The 21,263-nt window shown below is 39.5% G+C and overlaps 1 protein-coding gene across 2 annotated transcripts; it reads right to left on the bottom strand.

Moving 5' to 3' along the window:
* Window positions 1–359: 359 nt before the first annotated feature.
* On the bottom strand, window positions 360–20,735 carry ESF1 (ESF1 nucleolar pre-rRNA processing protein homolog). 2 transcript variants are annotated; one of them, XM_042888702.1, is made up of 14 exons: window positions 20,682–20,735; window positions 19,465–20,122; window positions 18,431–18,774; window positions 17,518–17,631; window positions 16,396–16,496; window positions 15,246–15,398; window positions 12,451–12,565; window positions 11,365–11,503; window positions 9,553–9,714; window positions 6,465–6,586; window positions 5,399–5,489; window positions 2,630–2,697; window positions 1,776–1,922; window positions 360–1,220 (listed from the first exon to the last, which is right to left on the bottom strand). In XM_042888702.1, exons 2-14 carry the CDS (start codon window positions 20,102–20,104, stop codon window positions 927–929), a joined length of 2,490 nt encoding a protein of 829 aa, XP_042744636.1. In that variant the 5' UTR covers window positions 20,105–20,122; window positions 20,682–20,735; the 3' UTR covers window positions 360–926. The 2 variants fall into 2 exon arrangements, with proteins under 2 accessions (XP_042744636.1, XP_042744642.1); XM_042888708.1 differs by lacking the exon at window positions 20,682–20,735 and adding an exon at window positions 20,653–20,674.
* Between the last annotated feature and the right edge of the window lie 528 nt (window positions 20,736–21,263).

The raw sequence follows: 21,263 nt of genomic DNA, 5'->3' as shown, positions 1-21,263 counted from the left end.
ACAAAGCATTAACATTTAATACAGAATTTGCTGAATATTTAGTATTTTGTTTGCTCTCTTGCTCCAATAGCTGAATCAAGCTATTTTGTGTCACTATATAAAACACTTGCATTTTTAGAGATGTGTTCTTTCTTTATATATAATCAACTCACTTGAAACGTCAGCCTGAGGATGTTCAGGTGGGTGGGAAGAGCAACAACACTTAATTCTCTAGGTCTGTAAGTATTCTTTGGTATTCTATTGTATAAATCTGCTCTCCTACTTAAGCACAAAAGAAAAAAAACAACACAGTTAAGTAACTACCAAAATTCCTTAGGGCAAATTTTCAATCATTTATTTCTGATACATAAAAATGACATTCTTCCAAATGGTGTTTTTTTCCCCCATTAATTAATTTTAACTAGATCCAGGAAATTCTGAAGAGAAATTAGTCATGTAGCATGTATATAATCATATAAAATATACAAAAGAGGTCATTAAAATACACAAAAGGGATGTATATAGAACTTCTTCAATTGGTATTTATATTAAAACCTTTTTTTAATCAGTGACTGTATCTATAGACTTCTTCAGAATTAATGACACTAAGACCGATTAGTCTCAGCTCTCAACTCTCTGCAGAAGTGTTTTTCTTACTTTTAAATACAGCTGTAATTGTGGCTAATTTCTGTAGATATCCTCACTACTTCTGTTACCTTTAAGACACTGCATGCTATGGAAACATGTTGTTTGGTGATGTGTTTTTTCAACAGTAGAAAACATTTTGGGGCAAGACGGAAAGGGCTTTTGTTGTTGTCCTCACTTTAAAACTTGCCACTAGAATTCAATGACCTTTCTGAAAATTTTAGGGGGATAGGAATTAAAGCAGATATAGCAACTTCAACAGATGTTAGGAAAGAAAAGTCAGAGTCAGAAACAAAGATCAGTTATTTGATTTTCTGTCTTTTCCTTGCCTGAAACTGTTCAGTTTTGTTTTTGACAGATTTTACTAACATTGACAAGGCAGGATCTATGGATTTCTTAGTCTCTTTCTTTGCCACCTTGTTCTCCCATTCCTTGCTTGCCTCGTGAAGATCTTGCTGCTTTTGCTCTCTTCGGCGAGCTTTCTCTTCCAAGATCCTTTCTACTGCTTTTGTCTTCTTGAAATTTGGATCAGAAGGATCCACGTTAAATAAGGGGGATGTAAACATGGCTTGGAACCTCGTATCAGCAACGTTTACCTGAAGGCAGAAAAATAATATTTATTTTGGGTAACCTTTACCCATGATAGCAAAGCTTTTAAATACAATAAAACACGAGCTGCATAAGGAGTAACAGCTCTTATTATGAGATTGTTCACCATCCCTGCAGCTGCTCAAATCGTAGGTATTCATCAAGCGCGGAGTAGAGAATCAAAAGATAATATTAGTAGAACAGATGAGTGAATGCACGTCCAAGTGCTGCACGTGTCTCTATCAGCAAACAAAGGACAGGTTTCTTGTTAAGAACTGGCCAGAATGAAAGATGCAGTGGCTTATCATCAGAACAAAGGTAGCAATGAGTTTTACGAGGCTGTATCTGTCGTATCTTACAAGGCCTTGCATACTGCTTTATCTTACACAAATCCATGTGAAAAGAGCCTGTAACTCCCTAAAAGGGAAGACACAAGTTCTTCAACTTAGAGCAAGAAAGAAGGGTATGGGACTGTAAAGTTTCTTTTCCCCAATTAGTTGATACTAACAGTTTAGTATCTAAGCTTATCTATTCAAATCCCAAAATCAAAAGCACATCATTACCTGGAAGTCATCTTCTAGTAATTCCTTCTTTTTCATTAAGAGTTTCTTTTTCTTCTTGCTCAAGTTCTGCTGTTCCACAATCTGTTTATAATTAAAATGCTTTCTGCCATCGTCCTCATCATCCATCATAAGTAGAGCCATTTCAGCCTGTCACAAAATAAGAGTTGAAGTACACAATAAAAGTTTTCTATGAAAAATATAACAACCATGTTGATCAAGTCTGTATAGCTGTACATAAACGAGTTGAAATAGTGTTATCAGTGCAGTATTATTGCAAATATAATGACATTAATGTTTTTGAGGTGCAATATTAAATATAACAGTTAATTTTTATCTTTTATTGAATAACTGCAGATACACATTTATATTTTTTAACATACTGATAAACTGATTTGAGAATTGTACACTATAACATAGAAATAATGCATTGATACTATTTTATATTTGTTTTCAAATCACAAAATGATAACTAACGTAGGCTAACTTAGTAAATGGATTTATTTTTTCATTTTGGGAAAGAATGAATGAAAGTTAAAAGTCTACAGGACATGCTTTAAAGCTAGAGAGACTAACCAGCCAGTATGGTTTCCATGCCCTTACACTTCAGTATAATTTGACCCTGTTGAGCTGTGTTCAATTATAATCTTCCAGAAAGAGATCCTGGTGTAATCTTAATATCTCAAGTCAGTGACCAAGTACCATTCTCCTTGGTGGTTTTATTCCAAAAGCTCTTGCCATTAAAGTCATATGGTGTCAGAAGACTGGGTAGTTCCATTCACAAATACATACATTATATAGTTGCAGAATTCAGGCACTGCAACATGTGTAAACCTGTGCACTTTAAACCACTTTACCTTCTGTTTTTCAACTTCAGCTTCATCTTCTGAGTTACTTTCAACCAACTCTGCCTTCTTCTTTAAACCTATGGGCAAAAATAGGGCATTCACATGCTTATTCAAGTTTATGCATGAGAGCATAAATGATCTATCAACAGAACCTCAAATTTCAGTCTCATTCTCTTACTTCAGTGTAAGATTTGGAAAACTGAGTATAAAAGTCTACTGGGTATTTCCACCATTCAAGAAGACAGCAATGTTAAGAAGAAATGATCAAACAAGAACAATTAAAACAGAAGGCCAAATCTGCCTGCTGAGCAAGATAAAATATATTAGTTAAGTACAAAAGCCCCACGCAAGTTGGTTTTGAAATTTATGTGTAAGCTTAAAGCTATGCTGTGCTATTAGCCGTGCAGGTGCTAGGAATACAATGCAAAAAAGACTCTTCACAGAACCACGGGGATGAAAATAGGATTGACTGTTCAGACTGAATGTTCTTGTGATAAAGTACTATGATAAAGCCCAAGAACTGAATTGTTGATTTATTAGTTCTAGAAAGTGTGCAAGAAAATCAGATTCAGATACTATATTGTTATGTGGCAGGAAAAAATAAACACTTTGGTAGCTTTGAAATCATTCTTATCTTTGCAGAACTGCCAACATGATAGAAATGTAAACAAGGGGATGCCAAGTGATAGCAGTTATCCTACAATCAGCCTTTCTACCTGTACCTCAAAGAAGTCCCCTCCAATTATCTTCCCTCATCTTTCATTACAAGTATAATCACGAAAGAGTTTATCCTCAAGTCTTGAAAAACATGTGTTCTTGCAGATGGGGATGAATCAGGAGCCAGTTTTGAAGTAAGGTGTTTCCCATAGAGACAAATTAATTCATTTCTTTCTATGACCTTACCCAGCTAAAGGTTGTAATTACTCTCAGCACTAAAAGCTTTGCATCATAGTTTGGTTTCAGAATTCACAAAGGCATCATTGATCTTTTTAACATACTCCTGACGTAACCCCTGTCCTCAAATGCATTCTGGAAGTCCATCCCTCCCTCCTTTTGCAAACACATCACATAGAATATCCTGAACTGGAAGATATCCTGTTAATAAGCAATTACACTGTGCAGCTATACACCTCACAGCAGTTTAAGCTAAAAGAAAGAAAAATTGCCTTAGGTGAGCCTTTACTGAGACTCCACAGAAAAGAACAAGCTAGGATTGAAAGTGGACAAGTCAAATTAGAGATCTGTAATGCTTTTAAAAACAATATGTATTAACATAAAACAAAAGTGACAAGTACTTGTCCCCCCCCTGACAATATCTAACCAAAATAAATGAAATACAACATCTGGGCTCATATGCAGCACTTTACATCTTGGTCCATGGTACTGTGTGCACAGCCATTATGTGTACTATTATATTAGCAAGGACTGTCATGAATTTTGGATGTGCTAATTTGCATATGCCTATATCCTGCATGGATACTTTTTGGGCATAGCAGGCACAAAGAAGCTGTTTCACTTTGCACCTCACAGAATCACAGAATCACCCGGGTTGGAAGGGACCCCAAGGATCATGTAGTTCCAACCCCCCTGCCTAGCAGGGCCACCAAACATACACATTCAGATCAGGTTGCCCAGGACCCCGTCCAACCTGGCCTTAAACACGTCCAAGGACGGGGCATCCACAACCTCCCTGGGCAGCCCGTTCCAGGGCCTAACCACTCTCCTAGTAAAGAACTTCCCCCTAACATCCAACCTAAATCTTTCCTCCTTCAACTTAAAACCATTTCCCCTAGTCCTGCCTGGTCAGGCCTTTTGAAGAGTTTACTCCCCTCCTGGGTGTAGGTTCCCTTCAGGTATTGATAGGCTGCAATGAGGTCACCCCGCAGCCTTCTCTTCTCCAGGCTGAACAAGCCCAACTCCCTCAGCCTCCCTCACCTCCTCCTGAGCTGAAGCATTGCTCCCTGTGAGAATCGTTGCTTGCTTTGCTAACAGGTTTCAGGAACAAAGACAAACCTGACAAACACACACTCAAGCAGACTTCACAGAACTTTAAGTTCTGCTTTCATAGTGCTTCACAGAATACAAGAACTGAGAGCCGGTGTCCAACACCTCCTTACAGTCCTGCTCCCCTTAAAATGCCTCGGCTTATCAAAAGTGAACTTACATTCACGTGTTACAGTCAGTAAGCCCCTCAATGACACACAGAACTTCTTACATACGGCAGAAGTGTGCTGCCTTGGAGACTTTGGATTCAACATTGACACAGCAAATATTAGTATGAGAGTACCTACATATTCTTGCTAATGAAAAACAAGAAGGTGCTGGAGGAAGTGGCATCTTTCTTTCCTTTTGTTTTTGAGTTATTTACTTTCTCCTAACATAAACTTCTAACTCTGAAGACACAAGACTGTGGTGGTTGGTGTCAGATTAAAGGATGCTTACTCTTGACTTGTGGCATGTGAAAATCTGTTGCTAACATTCTTAATACGGTGTTGTAGGAATCACTCCTAGGTTTTGGCTTCCAAAAGCATGAAAAGCCAGGAATCTGCACATCTTGATTATCCTGACCTTCAAATTCTAACCCCCAAAATCATACTCAGAATAAATTTGTCATCAAACTGACAGCTAACTAAAACACCACAAAAAAAAAAAAAAAAAAGATATCCCAAAAATCTGAATTGGAAAAGTTCACTCTGAACATGCCACCTCTGCCTTTCTTTGGTTCATTATGTAAAGAAAAAGGCACGTTTATTCCAGAAGTTACTTGTCTTAACTCACCTGTTTTTCCAAGTTCCTCAGCAAAATATGGATCACTGAGATCAACATCAGAGGGAATCTCATCTTCGCTCATTTCTCTCTCAGCAGTAGCCTGTAACAAAACACAAGCATTATTTCAACCATCATATCAACTTCTAAAAATTCGCTGCAATTAAACGTTCCTTCTGCCAGAAACGAGAAAAACCAAAATACTTTGTGCTGAATCATCACCTAACTAGAACTGACTGAAAACTGCTAGTAGACAAATTCACAATTTAAAGCCCGCACCACAGAATGAAAGCTGTCCTTTTACCTGAAGAAGAACAGTTTACACAGACCAAGGAACTCCATCAGCTGCAGCCACGGACTGCACTGTAGTAGGCCAACCATACCACCAAATACTTGCACAGGATGTAGTTCTAGCTGCATAAACACTACCTGATTGCTCTTACTTGCTACAAAGACAACAATTACAACCTAGCTACATCTAGTAATAGAACAAACATTTCATTTATCTGCCTATTCCTGCACATCTCTGCCACTGCAGTTACCACACAGTTACCTCCCACGTGTGAAAAGAAAGCAACAGCAATTTTCACATTGCAAAAAGGCTCTTCCTATACAGACATATTTACCAAATTTGCTTTTGCAATTTCAAAGTTGAATAGTTCTTCAAGGCTATCCATTCTTTGCTGTTTCAGCAACAAGCATCTGTTTTATTTTAGGCTGAAAAGGTCTAAAATTACAACCACTGTGTATTCTAACTACTTTCCCCCACAAACATACTGTGACAAAAAGACATCAATGTGTTGAAAAAAGACATGAATGCATTGAAAAGTGACATGTTAGAAATCAGACAGATTAATGAAATTGTATCAGTGTTATGCTGAACATCCCACAGCTCTGCAGACTTCATGAGGCACTCTAACCTTCCCAAATGAGTGACCACTCCACATTCAAACCTTAAAACAGTACTGTACATTATGTAACTCTTTTTTTCCTTTTTTTTAATACAAAACAAGAGCTGCGACTTAAGAAGAACAAACAAACAGCAGCTCCGCCAGCATCTGACCACAGCAGACATTACCTTCCTCTTTTTTTTAAGATTTCTTTTTTCTTTCTTCTTCTCCAGGTATTTTTGCCATGGAGTGAGGTTATCCTTTCCTTCCAACCTATTTTTGACCATTTCTTCAGCAGTTTCTTTCAGGCCTAGAACAAAAAATAGCAAGTTAAAAAAATGAGATCAATTCAAACGTTTTCTTTTTTCCTTAATTTTTCTTTAAAAAGTCCATGAAAACAATACAAGTATTGGTTGGAGCAACATCTTTATAAATAAGATCATTTTTATATATAAGATCATGTTTTATCTTTTCCATAGGATTATAACCCTAGTAGCTCCTAAATATTTTGTGTCACCATTCAGTGTACAACCAAGTTCCTGAACACATGTTATGAACTGGACAATAAGGCCAAATTACCAAACGTAATTGGATCCTGCTCTGGAAACAGAATGGAGCTTCCTATAACGTGCATCATTCAATGGTGCATAGAAATGTCACCTCAAAAAAAGAATCTCTTCACTGTTCCTATTTTATAGCTATAATATTTATACCCAGAATAAACAATGACTTTCAATTTTAAAAAGTCAGGAAGAAACCCAGGTGCAAACAGAACCATAATTTAGTGTTTTTCAATAGTACAGATCTTGATCTCCAGAATCAATAAAAATGGAGCCACGTGCTTCCCAGAAACTAACCACTATTACTTTGGATTATTTTTCAGTAACTTTGGGGAAAAAACGACTGCTCACTTCCTGAGAATCAGCGTGTATTTAAGTGGCCAAAAGACTTTTGATTGCAGAAGTGGAAAGGAATTGTTTACTGTAGGTAGAATTATTAACTGGTCATAGAAAATGTTAATTTATCCCTAATCTACATTATTTATATTTTTGAATAAATGAATCACTATTCTCACTTAATCTTTACAAACAGTGGTCATGAAAAGAGGGTAGAAAGGTAATACATGTTAGCACACTAGATCACACTTGAAGTAAATGATCAGAAGTGATAATACTACAGCAAACGTAACTATATTGCTTTGCACACTGCAGGAATGGAGAGGGAGGATGGGTGGGACAGAATTTGTTTCTCCAAACAGTTATTTTGGAAACTTCCAAAAATTTAATAATTATGAGAGTTGCAAGCTGTAAAGAGCTAGAAAGATGCTTCTCAAATCTCAGGAAATCTAACTGAGCAAGTTCATCTTACATGTAGCACCTTACCCTGCTCTCTTGAAAGCAAACGTCAAAGTTTCTTTAATCCTAGCTAAACATTTTCAGGTCCAATAAAAAAAAACTGTATGAAAACCTGCCTGAATATCATTAAGAATGGCAATTGTGGCCTTCCTCTTCTTCGCCTTCTAAAGGGAGCTTTAGGAGCTGGATATGGATGCATAGCGATTGTTTCTCAAATGAGATATGATTAAGAAAGCAGATGGGTGGCTAAATATAACACTGATTTTGTACCTAAAAGAAATAGACCAAAGAAAGTTGGAACTGCACCTAATTTGTTTTTGCTGGCACTATGCTTTATTTAATGCTATTACGATTCAAGAATAACGGAATAACTTGCACAGTATGTCTTCTATAACCATGAGTAAATATATTGGTGCCCAAACTCAAATTTTGAAATGAATTCAAGTCTGCATATCTATTGAAAACACCCTTCAGTTCAACTGTTGTAGCTCTCTCTCTATTAAATGTATTGGCAGCAAAGTGATTTTGCAGTCAGTCAATCAGAACCCGGCAAAGTTTGATAATAAAAATATTCCAACAGACAGAACTTCCCTAGAACTAATTTAAGGAGTCTTAAGAGATGAACACAGAAACTATTTTTGAATTCCCAGACTACTCCAAGAGGAACATAATTCGTTTGGAATTTCAATAAGCACATTTGATCAAGGAGAAACAAGATAATAACTAATGTACTTCTGTCCCCTAGGAAAGCTTAACCTCAGCTGTGTGTATTGCCAGAACTATAAAGTGCTGCTCAGCACGCAGTGACTACATTCCACCCTCAAAAATCCTCTCCTTCAGTAGCGCTGCACCTTCTCTACAAATGTTGCTTGAAATCAATGAAGACTAAATTTTGCCAGGAGGTTGAATATAAGCAGGAGTTTTGAAGTAGACTGACAGATGCAAGAGCCAGGAAAGGCAAGGCAGCCAAGCACCAGTACCACAGACTAAACTGAGGTTTCCAAAATCTGAATGCTCTTGTCCAATATTGAATAATGCCTGACACATGTAAACACAACATATTCCTAGCATAAATGTTTCCATTGTGGTTTCCAGCTTCTGCATGACATGCTGCAACTGAATATCTTTGCAAAATCTTATAATAGAAAACTCTGCTGCCTCCAATGCTCAGTAATACTAAGAATTAAAAGGTATTAACAGAGCAACTCCAGCAATGGAAATACTGACACGCTGTGGGCATTTGAAGTAAGACAAGTTGATGGGCTTTGCTAGTATGCACTTGTCCTATAACACATATTAATTGCCTTCTCTAAAGTGTGCTGGCAGAATGCTCATCAGAAGTTATTCAAATTATACAACTAAAGGTCATAACTATTTTAATGCAATGCATGTTTTCAAATCAAAGTCTTATGAAGAACTAGGTAGGACAAATTCATTCAGTTTGATTGATTTCACCAAATTTGCACATACACAGAATAAGAACTTTAAAAAGGAGAATTTGTATAAAGCAAAAGTTGCCCAAGTTAATTCAAAATTAATAGTACAACTGAGATTCACATTCCCAAATGGAAATTGCACACCAGTGGAGAAGAGGCTGCATTCTACCACAGCTCTGGTCTCACTGGTTACAATAGCAGATCAGGCTGTGTCCTTGTATCAGCCTGCAGTCTTACACTCCCAAAGCAATGCAACACCTGCTGCCCCCAAAATGGACAAGTCACACCTTCCCAGTCTTTCTCTGCAATGAAATCCTTTGAACAGTCACCAAATGCTCCTATTTGTCTGACTGTCTAACCAAGAGAATAGCCTCTCTTCTTTTCTAGAGCACTTCTGCTATTACAGCAAATCAAATCAACTTGCAAACGAATCTAACAGGTTCCAGGGCTCATACGTACTGTCAAAAGAAAACATTAAAGCCTACCTGGAACCCATTTAATCTCCATTTCTATATCCTTTTCTTCCTGCTTTTTCTCTTTTTCTTGGATGCTTTGCAAAATTTCTCTATACTTGGCAATTTGCTCTTCATCATCTTTTTGGCTCTTCCTGGGTTTGTCATCTTCCATTTCATGAGCTACACCTTCCCCTAAAAAGATGAAGAAAGGTATGAAAGACAGCCTCAAAGTGGTCAGTTGAATTTCACAGTTAGGAAATGCACCTAAGGCAATAAATAAAGTAATCCCAGGCATTTTCCTGTATCATTCCCAGAAAAAGTAACCAAGTTTAGAATTCCTGTACTTAGATGACAAAAAAAAAAAAATCTGAGAAAAGTTGTTGATCTGTCCTATCATCACCACCAAAACAAAACAATTACAATATGACCTGCAGTAAACTTTTAAAAAGCACTGGCACAGCTGCCCAGGGAGGTGGTGGAGTCGCTGTCCTTGGAGGTGTTCTAAAACCTCTGTCAGTGGGCATGGAGGGGGTGAGCTGCTGGTTGGACTGGATGATCTTAGTGTTCTTCTCCAACCGGAATGATTCTGTGATACTGGATAATGAAGGGAATGCAAATTTGTATGTTTTACTGTCTTGCTAATTTTGCTGGGAGGAATTTAAGCAGTGACACGTATTGCCATACTCAAAATACTCATCATCTCAAAAAACTTTGAGTCTTTTCACTCCATGAGCAAATGAAGAACATTTGACAGCAGCTGCAAGAAAAGGAAAGTGAGCCACCTTCTGGTGGACGTTAAGACAGTAATGATTTTTGCCAACAGATTTTTCAGACTTTCTGAACAGTAAAAAAAATAGCCACAAGAAAATGTTCTGATGTTTTTCACTCAGAATGAACTGGATAGCCACCACAATCTCTAGAAAAAATCAGTCAAATGTATAATAAAAAGCATCTTTTCTGTAGCAGAATCATCAGATCAGCAATAAAGAAAGTGAGCTGCAATTTAGATGAACTGTGATCTTGCTACTTGAAATCACTCAAATTATAATCATTATACTTGGCTTAATTAAAATTTAATTATACCAGGTAAACAGACCTTGCATGACAAATGGAAAACACAACAGCAGGAATCTCTTTCAAAGCAAGGGTAAAGAAAATAAAATTCAGTCACCCTGTCTCCCTAATGCACTTCCAACATCAGATAATAGACTTTCTCAGTTCCACAGCAGAATTGTTTACTTTGTCTTCAAAAAGAATTTGGCCATTTTGAGGTTATACCAGTGACATTATTTATTTCAAGAATCAGAAATAGGCCTAAATAATTCATCTCAACTGTGGCTTCAGAGATGTTTTAGAAAGTTCAACATACGTTTTCTTGCTACATACGCAAAACACTGCAGAAGTTTGTTTCTGAAATCTGTATTTAACTCAAAAAGAAAAAAAAAAAAAAGAGAGAGAAAAAGGGAAAAAGTAAATCTGAGAAACTCCACAGCTTCCGTGTCGTCAGGCCTAGCTGAAATTTTTCTTTCATTATCTGTCAGCATTGTATCATCACTCCATGCATTTCCTAATTGAAAAGAGTGAACCACAGCTACCATCAAGCTCACCACTGATGTCCATCCATCTCAAAGTCACACACCCAAAGGAGTAAGTATGTGCCACATCCAGAGACATTTAGCTCTGGGAAGAACCTGACCACAGCTTTTCAATAAGGAGTATAATATTGTCACTGCAAAAGGAAACATTCAAGTATTTTCTAATTATATGGAATTTGTACATTTGACTCACATTTAAAGTGCTGTAGCTAACGACTTTGTGCTCAACATTTATTAATGAAGGTACCTTGCTGCTCTTCCTCCTCTTCTTCACTAGATGAAGCCAAATAAGCTTGAAAATCCATGTCCAGAAGTTCCTCTTTATTAAAAGTTCTGCTAAGTGACATTACTCGTTCATGATCTGTTTCATCCCATGTGATATCTACCTTAAAAATAGGATAGCTGCTTGTAGAAGCCAATCTGTTAAAATTAAACATTCTAAAGCACTTTTAAAAGAAAATTGCTTCCTAAGTGGTATAGATAATATAAATGTGTTGCTAGTATTCTCCACAACGATTTCCTAAAATAATCATTTATTAAAATCAATTGAATTACAATTTTGATTTCTTCTTCAAAAAAGCATTTCAAGGAGTTTTAACTACATGAAAGAATGAAGAATTTTCCTATTGCATTTAAGGGTTCCATAACATCCTGTCACACAACACTAAATCTCCGTAAGCCAAATTTCCTTTGTGGCAGCAGATACTGGAATTGAAGCAGTGGTCGCCAACTTTCCTCCTCCAGCTCTAGAGGATCCTGGAATCACACATGGATTGCAACAGGGACAAGAAAAGTGTTTGCACAACTGCAGCCTCAGCTAGAAAATGAAACTAATCTGACAAACCATCCCATCAAAACAACTTGGTTCTCATCTAATCAATTCTCCAATATAGTTCATTTCATGGCCAGATGAACGTTTTGGCTCTCACATAAGTCTGAGTAAGAGTGGATCACTATAAGGAGGGGAAGCAATTGTGTAAGCCTGACACTACCACTAAAAACATTCTTGTTGAACTGCACACAAACAACTATTTTCAGCAAATTACGTGATTTAGTTGTAGATAACAAAGTAAGTCCACGTGTAACTTGAAACAGACATAAAATGAAGTAAAAAATGCAGTCTTCTTCAGTTTTTAACAAAGAAGCTTATTTATGGGGTCACAACTTGGGACTCTGTAACGTGCTTACATCTTGTAGTATGTTTGATGTCTCTATTTTGAAGTGGTGAACAAAAACAGGAAGGTTTTCCTTCTATCATTTTTACTACTTCTATCATTTGTAAGCTGGCAATAAAACAAATTAGAAAAACATTATGAAAACATTGTAAAGATACCTTTGATGTTCCCATTGCAGCAGATGTGAAGTACTTTGGCTTATATCCAGATACATTCACTTCTGAGGCTGTGTCCTTTGGCTTATCATCAAATGTAACATTATCTGGAATAAATCTTCAAGGTAGATAATATGTTATTATTCAAACATGCTGGGAAGATTCATAGTATGAACAGTCTTTTTCACAAATACAGAACATGAACACAAAATAATCAGGGGCCAGGAGATGTGGTTAGATGTATGCAATGTGGTTAAGCACAGAACGTGTCTACCACATTCAGGGACATCACCCCCTGCAGTCACCAGGAAATGATGAGGCTGACATGCTGGCTCAAGTATGGTGGACTGAGCACTCTCCTTCTGAGAACATTGCCCACTGGCTAACACATGCTGGACAGAAGATGATGTGGCCAGCAGTCAAAGCACCGAGGCCGCACAGAACAATGTCAGACATCATCCAGGCATGTCATGATTGCAACACTTGCTCAAGGATGAGACCAAAACCCTTGCCAGAGATGACTGCCCCCCTTGCCAGAGGACATAACCCTCATCAAAGGTGGCAAGTTGATTATATAGGCCCTCTCCTGTGTTCTGAGGGGGCCAGGTATGCATTAACTTGCGTCCAAATGGCAAATGGACTGATGCAGGTCTACCTGGTACCAAAAGTCTACACCACCAAGGCCTTAACCAAGTTAGTGGTGGCATATGGGCAGAAGAAAACGCCACTGAATGGTGATTTCATCTGCTGTATAATCCAATGGGAGCAGGCGTCAAACTGAACGTTATAACGGGATCCTTAAGGCTGCTCTGAAAATAGACTGTGGGTCTCTGCAGGGGTGGATGAAGAGACTGCATGAAACTCTGTGGGAGCTGAACAAAAGACCTAGGGATGGCAGACCCAGCGCCCTTAAGATGCTTCAGATAACTTGGGCTTCCCATCTTAGGATCCAAACTGTGGCCTCTGACAATCATGCAAGACCCCAAACTGTTAATGAAAATAATCTACTGCTCCCTGCCCCTGACAATGTAGAACTCTGTACCCACAGAACAGAATTGCCCTGGAAGGTGCAAGTAGGATCAAAGTGGTGTGGCCCACTTGCACCCTGGTGGAGATTATTGGAGGTGGGAAGCTCAGTAGTCTCTCCAGTAATCAGCACATGGCCTACAGACATCGTGGTCAACACTCTGGTCTTCATTGCTAAGGAAACTCTCATCATGTCCCTATGGCAGATCAGAACCCCCCCTTTGGTGCCTGATATAGTAATGCAATCACAGATATCTGGCCAAAGGGTGTGGAATAGACAGCTGAGATATGCCCCAGAGCAACCTGAAGTGTTGACTCAAGAGAGGAACATGGCCTGTATCTTGCCTCGGAGGGCAGACCTTCCCCTGTGGGTATCTCTGAAATATCTGTACTACTCTGTGAGTCTTTAAGAGTTCCTAGGATCACCAGAAGGAGCAAAATGTCATCAAAGTGTTCCAGTGTCGCTGTGACATGGAGCATGACACCTGGCCATGGCCTATGTGGGACTGATGGAACATGAGATGGACCTGTACCAAACAACTGAGTGCCTCCAGTAACACTATCAAGAACTGAACCATGAGAGAACATGAACTCCAACCACAAGTTGGAGTTCATGTATCAATCATCTTACTTTGTGTCAACCTGCATCTCAATAGGCAACTGTGTGAGCATCGTGGTGCGTTGGATCTCTGTATCAGGGAAGGCTCATCCTCCAGCTGGCTCAATCAGTGGTTCAGGCCATGAAGGGGTGGAATGTAGGGAAACTACTGAGTCAAGGGCTGAATCACTGATTGAGCACCTGGAGAAAAGACAGTCAGCCCCAGGAGCACAGATGAAGGTAATTTATCTGTAATACCAGAAGGGTGAAGCGAGGCTCTACCCCTCTCTAGACCTCATTTAAGGGCTGACTGCCACCAAGGAAGGCTCTCTTACTGAAAATCCTTCTTTTCTGGAGTTTTTCTGCAAGCCTAGATCTTTGGAGACAGGTAAGAATTATTATTATTTTTTTTTTTTAAACAATCTTCTCATTGTGCTGGTCTTGGTGCCATTACATAAGCATGAAAAATTACAAGCTCTTTTGGCCTGAAACTTATCCTTCATGGTTTCTAAGAGTGTCCACAGCACAGCTCCCAGGAGACAAAGCCAGCTTCTTCAAACACTAATATGATTTAGTTATTTCTCTCCTGCCTAGACTAGCAGGCTCTTTCATAACAAAAGGAAATACTAGCAACAAAGCACAACTGTAATTAAAAATTATAAATTTTCTAACACAACTTATGAAATATTAGAGCCTCTAGCTCATAGGGAGTAACATGGTGATGTACTGCAGCTTCAGAAAAAAGCAGCTATGTTTGTGCTCTGTGCTATAAATCCAGAAAAACAGACAAAAAGTGAAAAAGAAAAGCTACTTCTAAACATGAGAGTTGCAAGTTGATGTTTTTTTTGATGTGTATCTTAAAACATTGCTTAATTTTGCCAATAAGGCTGAATATTCAACAGGAATTATTGTAATTTCTCTATGTAGATATGCCCCAAATTTTCATTTCTATATAAAGATACTTAAGGGACAAGTAGACAGAAGAAAAAAAAAAAACAACCCAGCAACAACAAATGAAACTGCCACTATCTCCTGCACCTTAATTTAAAAATAATAATAACCTCAACTTTGGTTAGAGAATAAATATCGCCCAATCCATATTATTCTAAATTGATTTTTTTTATTTGTGCCCTTTCCCCCTTTGGATATATAAGAAAGCCACCATCAGATTTACCTGAGGTCAATAAAAGAGCAGCTACTTTCAAATTCCAGTCCATCGCATTCCTCGTAAATTTTATTGGCTGTTTCAGGAGAGTCACATTCTACAACTGCATAGAAGTACTTCAGTCGCTTAAACTGATATTCCCTCAGCTTTTCCTTATAAAGCCTGCAAAAGCAGAAAACAACAGAATTAGTGAGCTGGCTTAAACAAGCTTTCATCTGCAAAATATTGTAATTCAACTCCTTAAATATATGCATCACTGAAACGCTCTCCCTGTCTTTATAAGGTTAAATGTTAAACAACGTGACATTCCACCAATACCTATTCAGTTTTACTCAAAGAATTCACACAGCTCTGTTAAAGGAGGCTGTGTTTCACTCAGTGCATTTTCCACCCAAAGAGCTAACATTCTAAGATTGACATTATTAAATTTTCCAACTTTTCAAATTACTGATGTTTTTCTAATTGCCTCAACACGTTATATAGTTGCAACTCTATCAGACTCTGCCTCCTACCAGCACTGTGAGGTTAGAGTCCCCGCACAGGGCACCTCTGCATGCCTCTATGCAGGCCACAGAAAGCAGCAATCAGTATTTCCCATCAAAGTGTTTGAGCCTATTTAGCTGAACTGAAACCTGCACCCTTGACTCCTGGCAAAGCTGGTGAAAAGCATTTTCATATACAGGTATGGTTACTCCATGACTGGAGAAGCCTGGATCTGAAGTCCAGGCCTGATGAGCTCAGCCTGCCTGGGCTGCAGCTGGTAGCATTCAAGAGATCTCAACCTGGGAATTTTTGGGCTAGGTTAAAGTCCATGTTGGTTGTGCTGATAAAAATTTTAATAGCAAGCAACAAAGGGGTTTTTCTTGTGCGAGTGGCAATTGGTAGAGAAAAATCATATATTGAACTCTTGACACATTCAATTTATTATTGCAACGAGCAACAAAAGTTTTCAAGTCTCCTATTGGTAACATTTTTTTTTTTTTGCAAGTTTTATCATAATGCATTTATTACATGCATTCCTGTTGAGCTAGGGTCAGGCCTGATATATCCCTTGAAAAAGCTACAAAATGAAAATGTCTACAGGAGACTCCAGTAAATGAAGTTCTGTAACAAGCAGCTAATCAGGGAATTAAGATTCATTTGAAGATTAAGTTAATACTCGTCTTTCTCTGTGGTGTTCTCTGGAAGATCAAACAGTTCCTTAGGCCCTTGTTGTTCTTCCTCTTTCAATCTTTCTTTTCCAAACTCTGAAGGATAAATCTAGAAATAAAACAATACAAACATAAATTTTAACTGTGGAGCAAATTGTATACCAGTTAAGAATAAGATCACACCAAGCCTTTTACAATTCACTGATTTTTAGAGAGAAAAAAAGATATGGGTTCAATTCTACAAGTTTTAATATCTTCTTAACCTTAAAGGAAAGACAAGGAAGTGAACAGACTGTTAAACAAGAGACTATTTTGAGACAGATGAAAACTAATAGGAGCAGTAACTTCATTCATCTTACTATCGCCCTCTTCAGAAAGGGCTACTAGACTGACTCAGGAAGTTTCTGCTGCAGGCAAGCACTAAAACTGGAAAAACATTACTTTGATCAGAAGGTAACCAGTTTATAAATAATTCAAAATTGTTGAAAAACAAACAATAGTGGGCAACGACAAAAGGAATTGAAGTGCATTTAGAAATCTCCAGGTTTAAGGCTGAGTTATCTACCAGATAGACTACTGAAAGGCAATCTAGCTAAGGAAATGGAGTCTCCCTCTATAAGGTTTTGAAAACTTCACTATTAATCTCAGCGAAACAGCACTTGGAGCCAACATCGTAAACACAATATGTTAACAGCTTCAGAATCCAAGCCCATCACTAGAAAGCAGTTACGCTTTACATTTTAGGCTACAAAAACAGGGAAGAATTTAGAGGGGAAGACACGTGAGGAGCAGCTAAGTCCCTTGGTTTGCACAGAGCAGGGGAGCTGAAGGGAGGCCTGATGGAAGCTGCAGCTCCCCCAGGGAGTGGAGGGCAGCGCTGAGCTCTGCTGTCTGTACAGTGACAGGGCTGAGGGAGCGGCATGGAGCTGCGTCAGGGGAGGGCAGGTGGGGGTGAGGGAAAGGCTGTGCCCCAGAGGGCGGTGGGCATGGCCCCGATGCAACACATGTTAATTCTCATTTATCGTGTCTTGGTTCTTCCACCTAATTAACTTCCTTTGCTTTTATTTTGTTGGCTTTCCCCCAGCTTTAGAGTAAAAAGCCACTTCCTTCTTTTAGAAATCAGGTCTTACCTTAATAGAAAATATAGTTCCTCCTTTGGGTATGAAAGAATTAAATAAAGCCAGCAAGTCCTTAGCTTTAAGTCTATCCCAGTCCATATTGCAAACTGCCAGTCTGCTTGTAATCTGAATGGGGGGGGGGGGGGGGGGGGGGGAAGAAAAGTTTAATTCCTGACCACTATGGAGAATATACAATTCTCTAACAACTGTTCTATGTAAACACTGAAGTCAGCAACAAGCTCTACTTAAAAAATACAAACATCATTTTCCTCGAGACTTGATACCTATTTAATTACTAAAGGCTTGAAGCACCAACACAGCAGATAGAAGGATCCAAGTGGTAAAGCAACAACAGATATGCTAGACTGCATTAATCACAGAATTAAGGCTAGATTTATAACACCAGCGCTTCAGATTTTGTTAACACGTGGTTAGTCACAACAGCAATAACTAACACAGTATTATAACAGCACTGTGGTACTGTGATTTTTGTATGAACTAAACATAACCATTTTTAAAGTCCTGCTTCCTTGTTAAATAACTTATTATTTAAGCATGAATTAGAGAATTCATATTTAAAAAGTGAAAAACAAATCAGTAGCCAACAACAGCAGAACTATTTAAACTCTAGAATTCCTTTAAAAGCACAGTTCCATTTGTTTTTTCCCCCACTTACAGATAGAGCTTATCTATCTACAGATGACCCTCTGCTTAGAGACAGAGGGAGACATCAGAGAACACTTAAGGTCTCACATTCATGGCCAACTTCACCAATCACTTGCATTTTGTAATCAAAAATGTCCAAAAACTGTTCTGACAGAAACCTTCACAAGTTGTTACATAGTCAAAAGTGTACAACAAAGTTATGACTGTGCATCTTTCAGTTATTCACATAGTAACCTGTCACATGCAGGAGCAATTTTACCTCATCTCCACGAGGGGCATCTTTATCTAGTTCACCCCATGAATGCTCAATCTCTGGCTCCTTTGGAAATAGATCATCTAAGTCATCATCATCCTCCGAGCTTGTTTCAATGTTCCCTATACCTCTAGCCAGATCAGGCTCTATATCACTTTCTCCATCTTCCGAATCACCACCTTCATCTGTTTCCTCACTGTCTTCTGACTCCTCGTCCTCATCTGTTTCCCCATTGTCTTCCAACTCTTCTTCTGATTGCATACACTCAGAACTTTCCCTTGCAGAAATTTCTTCCTCTAATTGGCTTTCACCGATGTCACTTTCAGCACCGCTGTCTCTGCAAGCAGTCACTAAAACACAAATATTAGGTATCTGACTTTATGTTGTAAACTCATATGATCTTTTACAGAGAGGAAAAAACATCTTAAGCTTTTTTTCATGCTGATTAAAAGAATCTCTGGAAGGTAGAACAATGCAGGAACAAATTACATCAGGGAAATTCAAACATCAGTATTAAGTGTTCTGCTTCTCATTTATTGCTTTTTGGTCCCCTACTTGCGTTACTGGTTTAAAACTGACAGAATGATATCATTTTATTTTATGTTCCCCAGAGGGTGGTGAGGCACTGGAACAGGTTGCCCAAGGAGGCTGTGGCTGCCCCATCCCTGGAGGCATTCAAGGCCAGGCTGGATGTGGCTCTGGGCAGCCTGGGCTGCTGGTTGGTGACCTGCACATAGCAGGGGGTTGGAACTGGATGAGTGTTGTGGTCCTTTTCAACTCAGCCCATTCTACGATTCTGTGATATTTCATGTTTCTTACTACCCTAACAAACAATTTTGGCTCCATCAATGGGAAGGCCATGACTGTCTCCAATGTTACTGAAGAACACGTACTGATTCTGTGAGCAGCTCACTGCCATTAGTAATAACCCAAGTCTGCTCTTCTGGTTGATTTAGTGAAAAAAGTGTTTTTCATTTATAAAATAGGAACAATACCAAAATAAGTACAGCCAAATTCTATCTGTTATTGTAAAAACTAACCTGATTCCTGTGTTTTTCCTTGTACAGAACAGACCCTCTTTGCAGCTTTAACTGTATTAGCACCTCTTGGCTTTGAAGTCTTCTGCTTATTTTGAACTGAAACCAACCTTCCTTTTGGTTCACCTCCTTCCTCATTTTCTGTATCGCATAAAAGGTCCTTGTTTCCCTGGGAGTCATCCATTTCTGTTCTGGTTTTCTTGGAGACCTCTTTCAATTTGAATCTAGATGCAACTTTCTGTCCTTCGTTCTGAGGGTCATCTTTACATGCTTGGTCCACCCCTTGTTTTTTCATTTTACTCTCTTCCTGAGGAATTGGTTTTACAGAATCTCCTTCCTTAGGCTTAGCTTTTTTCTTCTTTTTTTTCTTTTCTGCACGTACTTCGCTCTCATCTTCTGAAAGTTCAGAGTCAGATTCCGACAAGGCATAGAACTTCTTGAGGTTCTCTACAGAGGTATAGTTAACAGGTCGACCTCTTTTATCCACTGTGCACTTCAGCTTGAACCTCTTGTCATGAAACATTGCTCGAAAGCGTTTGTCAATCTTGACTTTACGGTCTTTTTCTGGCATCTCCCAAAACCTGGGATCCCGGGCAACGCGGCTGAACCGCCCATCGCTCAGTATTTCCTTCTGGGATGCCATTTTTGATGTCACTGAAGTCTGGAATGAAAAACACACACACACCCACACACACACACCCCATATTAACAAAAAACAGAAGCAAGATTTCTAACATTATTTTTCCCAAATGCACATGCAGGAATCACTAAGGTTGGAGAAGACCACTAAGATAAACAAGCCCACCGTGCCCACTGCCCGCAGTGCCACATCCCCACGGCTCTGGGACATGTCCAGGTGATCCCACCACTTCTGTCCCAGCGGAGGGCCCGTCACCTCCTGCTCCCCCTGGCCGCCCTCCCGCTGACACAAGCCGGGGTGCCGTCGGCCTTCTTGGCCACCTGGGCACACTGCTGGCTCACGTTCAGCCGGCTGTCAGCTAACGGCGCCTTAAACGAGCCCTTATCGACCCAAAAGGTTCCATCCCAAGCCAGACTTCAGGCTGGCTCTCCCCGCGTTTCATACCCTAAAACACCATTTGGGAGCTAATACAACAAAGCTCTTCCCCACGGACCGATCCGAGGGAAACACGGCCCCGCTCCCCCCTCGACCCTTGCCGCGAAGGACCGCACCCCGCTCTAAGCCGTGCCGGTCGCCCCACCTGAGACGCGCCGCTCCAACCACGGGCCCACCACGCGCCGGCCAGCAGCACTACGGCGGCTGCGGCGGGACACACCAATCGCGCGGCGCGGCGGCGGAACTGCGGCAGCGGTGCTGTCGTGCGCATGCGCAGGGCGTAAGATAAGTCGCGGCCGCGAGTGTGGCGGCTGTCGTTGGAGTGGTGGCGCGAACTTTGGCACTGAGGGACGAGGTTAGTGGGCGGAGCGAGCTTGGTGAGCTTTTCCAACCTGAATGATTCTATGACCGAGCCTCCACGTGGTCACCAGTTTTACCTCAGGTATTTAAGTAGACAGCCATTACTAACCATCACGTTAGCGTGCATAGGGAGCCCTTCTGCTGTAGGTCAGGTGGATGAAGTGGTTTTTCAGTTTATGCTGTATGATTGACCTTCCTGGAGCTTTCAGAGAGGTGGGATTTATTTTTTGAGAATGAAAAAGTAACTCCATTACTTGCACTGAGAGCTGTTTGTGTATCCTGTTGTTTAAATAAAAATGGCCACATGAATAGCTTGCGTTACGCAGTTTTTTTTTTTGCAGTGTTATTGCAGTGCTATCCCGTCACC

Source organism: Lagopus leucura, unplaced genomic scaffold, assembly GCF_019238085.1.
Source record: "Lagopus leucura isolate 7727_CA_CO unplaced genomic scaffold, USGS_WTPT01 Super-Scaffold_73, whole genome shotgun sequence".
Taxonomy (NCBI): domain Eukaryota; kingdom Metazoa; phylum Chordata; class Aves; order Galliformes; family Phasianidae; genus Lagopus; species Lagopus leucura.
This window is presented reverse-complemented; position numbering and strand designations above follow the sequence as displayed.